The sequence below is a fragment of the Alligator sinensis genome, unplaced genomic scaffold (genome assembly GCF_000455745.1).
Source record: "Alligator sinensis unplaced genomic scaffold, ASM45574v1 scaffold573_1, whole genome shotgun sequence".
Classification (NCBI taxonomy): domain Eukaryota; kingdom Metazoa; phylum Chordata; order Crocodylia; family Alligatoridae; genus Alligator; species Alligator sinensis.
In genome coordinates, this window is record NW_005841877.1 from 4,227,669 (window position 1) to 4,231,200 (window position 3,532).

The 3,532-nt window shown below is 52.9% G+C and overlaps 1 protein-coding gene across 1 annotated transcript in view; it reads right to left on the minus strand.

Moving 5' to 3' along the window:
- CDC20B (cell division cycle 20B) overlaps positions 1 to 3,532 on the minus strand; it is a 78,933-nt gene that overhangs the window by 41,209 nt on the left and 34,192 nt on the right. Inside the window, exon 4 of the mRNA XM_025196143.1 lies at positions 1,134 to 1,223. Within this exon, the coding sequence (XP_025051928.1) occupies positions 1,134 to 1,223 (90 nt within the window). The remainder of the gene's footprint in view (positions 1 to 1,133; positions 1,224 to 3,532) is intronic.

The window sequence follows — 3,532 nt, forward strand, 5'->3', positions numbered from 1 at the left end:
GAGGGACTGGGACAGTGGGGGGGGAGGGGGGGTTCCCCATACAGTGTGGGGCAGCAGGGATCATTTCCCCCACCTGCCCAGCAGCACCCAGTGAGTCGGGCCTTTTTTTTTTTCTTTCAAAGTGCCGGGACCTGGGGCGGGCAGGGCAGCAATTGCCGTGCTGGGAGAACAGGCAAGGGATGAGCCTGCATGATTCATAGATTTGGCAGCAACCCAGTGAGCGGCGCTTTTTTTTAAAGGGACGGGAGCTGGGGCAGGTGAGGCAGCAGCCAAATCTCCAAATCAGATTCGGCCGAATCGATTCAGGACAGTGTATAACAGGGTTCCCGACTGAAACCCTGTTACTTGAGAGATCTTGCAGCTGGTAGTGATTATGGCCCGGCGGGGTGCAGAGACAACCCACGCCTGCGGAGAGCCAACGGGGCTCAGTGCCTGGGGCTATGAAGAGGACGATGCCCAGGGAAAGTTGCCTTTGGGCACCACCAGAGAAGAGAGGAGCTTCTGGGGACTCTCACAAAGAAGGATCCAGAGGGATCCACAACGCAAGGCCAACACAGGCCGAGGGACTCCGGAGCCCAGGACCAGCAGCCCACCCCCACTACCTACCAGAAGCACATGGCAGCGGCATTCTCTCTCTGGGGAGAATGGAGCTGCTGCACGGGGAGAAGCCATGGCTTCACGCAGGGACACGGCAAGGCAACTCGGAAGCCAAAGGGGGTGCGAGTCACCAGCCCAGACCCCTGAAAAGACCGGGCCCAGCACCCAGAACTCGAGGGGAGAGGGAAGCCGGGGCAGAGGTCCATGGACCTGACCGTGGGCAAACTCCCAGATCCGCACACTGGCACTGTGCACGGCAAAAGAGACTGGGCGTCGCCTGTAACAAGCTGCTAATGAGGTAATTAGCGGCGGGGAGATGAGACACGAGAAAAGAAAGAAAACCCTTTTTTCCCCCCTTTTACTTCCTCTTTATTATTGGGAGCGGGCAAGGACTACGAGTGCCAGGGTTACGGCAAGTAACCTGGATAAAAAGGAGCCCAGATACACCCTACACAGGGCAGGGGACTCAAACGGGACCCTGCGGGAACTGATTGAAGACATAGCCGCAAGCTGACGAGACGCCTATTGACACTTACAGTACCAATCGAGATGCCGGGGATCCTCTTCGGAGCACGGGGGTGATCCCAGGAACAACTCTGATGAGCTGCTGCCTCCCACCTGGTTCCCTGTAAAAGAAAGAATAAAAAAGCACCTAGATTGTGAAATAGACCAAGCGTGGTCCTTCCGCGGGTACTAATCATTGCAACATCTCTTCCCTCCCTATTTCTTTGATAAGATTGAAGTCATGGCAAGCAAGAACCAGGGGATCAGGCGGTACCCTGCGCGGACATGCTAACACAGTGATTCAGATCACCAAATCAAATCAGTGTCCCCCGAATCAGCCGAATCTGAAGCAAATACTAGCCACTTCACACAGGCCTACTAATTAGCTCTGCAGGAAAGCGCCAATGTCTACGCATGCATCCCTGTTAAGGCACAGTAAATTAATTAACTCTGCGGTAGGATAGTACTGTCTGGGACAAGTACTATCCTACAGTGAAGTAGTTACGTGTGCTGAAATGCATGTGTAGAAGGTGACCTGGGCTGGCTGGGCCGTGAGGGTGCTATAGGGTGGGGGATGCTTGCTGGCTAGCCCCACCCTGTAGCACTCCCGTGCCCCAGCCAGCTCCTCTGCAACATATCGACCCAGGGTGGAGCAGACCTGGGCTGGCAGGCTGACCCACCCAGGCTCCCTGACAGCTGGGGCTGATCCACCTGGATAATGTGCTGAGGTCCCGGGCACATGTGTAAATGCTGTGCCTGGGAGCAATAAACTCCAGCATGAAATGCACCAGAGTTCATTGCTACATGTTAATTGCATGTGTAGATGCACCCTGTTAGATGAAATTAGGACTATGAATAACTAGGGCCCTTGTACATTTACTCAGCATTTAGTTGCTAAAAATGTTCCTGGTTTAACTTTTCTTTCTTAGTTTCAGACCGCTAAATAAGTAACATGGACATGATTTACCATGCAATGGCTTATTATGCTATAACTAAATGCTCTAGGGCTCAACCCATGGTATGCATACCTCTGGGGGTATGAGAGACACAGGCAGGGGGTACCTGGGTGCTGCGTTTTGGTCTTTGCCTGCTCAGGCCAGCATTGCCCGAGCTTCATGCCCCCATTGGAAAGCCCGATGGGCTGTGTGGTGCCAAATGGTGGCAAAGGGTGTGGGAGCAGTGCTGGCATGGCCAGCTTCCCTGTCACCCAGCAATGTTGGCAACTCCATTAATCCCCAAAGTCTGTAAGGGAGCAAGAGTGCCTATAACTTGGATAGAACCCCATTTTGGGGCTTTAAAATAGATGCTGTCAAAAAGGAAGGGGAGGTGGCGGGGAGGCAAGAAAGACCAGACTTGCCAATAGTTTGGTGGCCAGCCAGGCTAGGGTACACCTCCAACTTCCTGAGATAACAGGTTGAAATCCTTTCTGGACCATCTGACACTATGCCTGTGTGCCACCAAGGGACTCTCCTGGACATTCCTGACCAGAGTCTTGCCTGGCCCAAAACACAGCTGGATCGTGCCAGGCTGCCAACTAACAGCACCCTAGCCACGGGGCTAGGTATATGGACCAAAATAAGGGATTGGATTTAGGGCTGGGAGTATAGCTAGAAATCATTCTTGGGCCACCACACATCATACCTCTATGACACCTGAGGACTCTCCTGGACATCTCTGGCCAGAGTATTGCCCAGCCCAAAGCACGGTTTGTGCATGCCAGGCTGCCAACTGACAGTCCCCCATGCCCACTGTACTAAGCATATGAGCTCAAATAAGGAATTTATTTTGGGCTGGGATTAGAGGTGGAAATCTTTCTTTGGCCACCCCATGCCATGCCTCTGTGGTTTTTCTAATTTTCTGGTTTTCCTGGAACTGTTTTTTGGGCTGGGATTACAACTGGAAATTCTCCCTGGGCAAGCCCATGTGGTCAGGGGTGTCCAAGAGAGTACCCCAGCATGGCATAGCTCTGGGGTGTAATAGCCAAATATAACAGTGCATGGGAATGGCAGATATGCACCCAGCTCTGGGGTATAACAGCTGCATATAACAGTGTATGGGGAGGGCTGAGGTACACCCCAGAGCTGGGTGCAACAGCCACATATGACAGTTTAGGATGGCCCACACCATACATGGATAGCTCCGTGGCACAGCTTTTGCCTGCCATGTGGGAGACCTGGGTCCCATTCCCAGCCAAGGCCCCAGAGGGTTGAGTTGCTTGCAAAGAGGAACCCCCACTGGGGAGTGGGTTCCCACCCCACTGGAGTGCCTATGCCTCAAATTTTTGGGGATCTGCTTGTTATATTTTGGGAAACCCTGCATCTTATATTTTGTGAACCCTGCACTTCAAGTCTGTTATTGATTTGTCTCTGTTATATGTGTATGTTCACCTAAAATCCTTTGACTCCCCTCTGCTCCCCCAGTTTCCCCACCC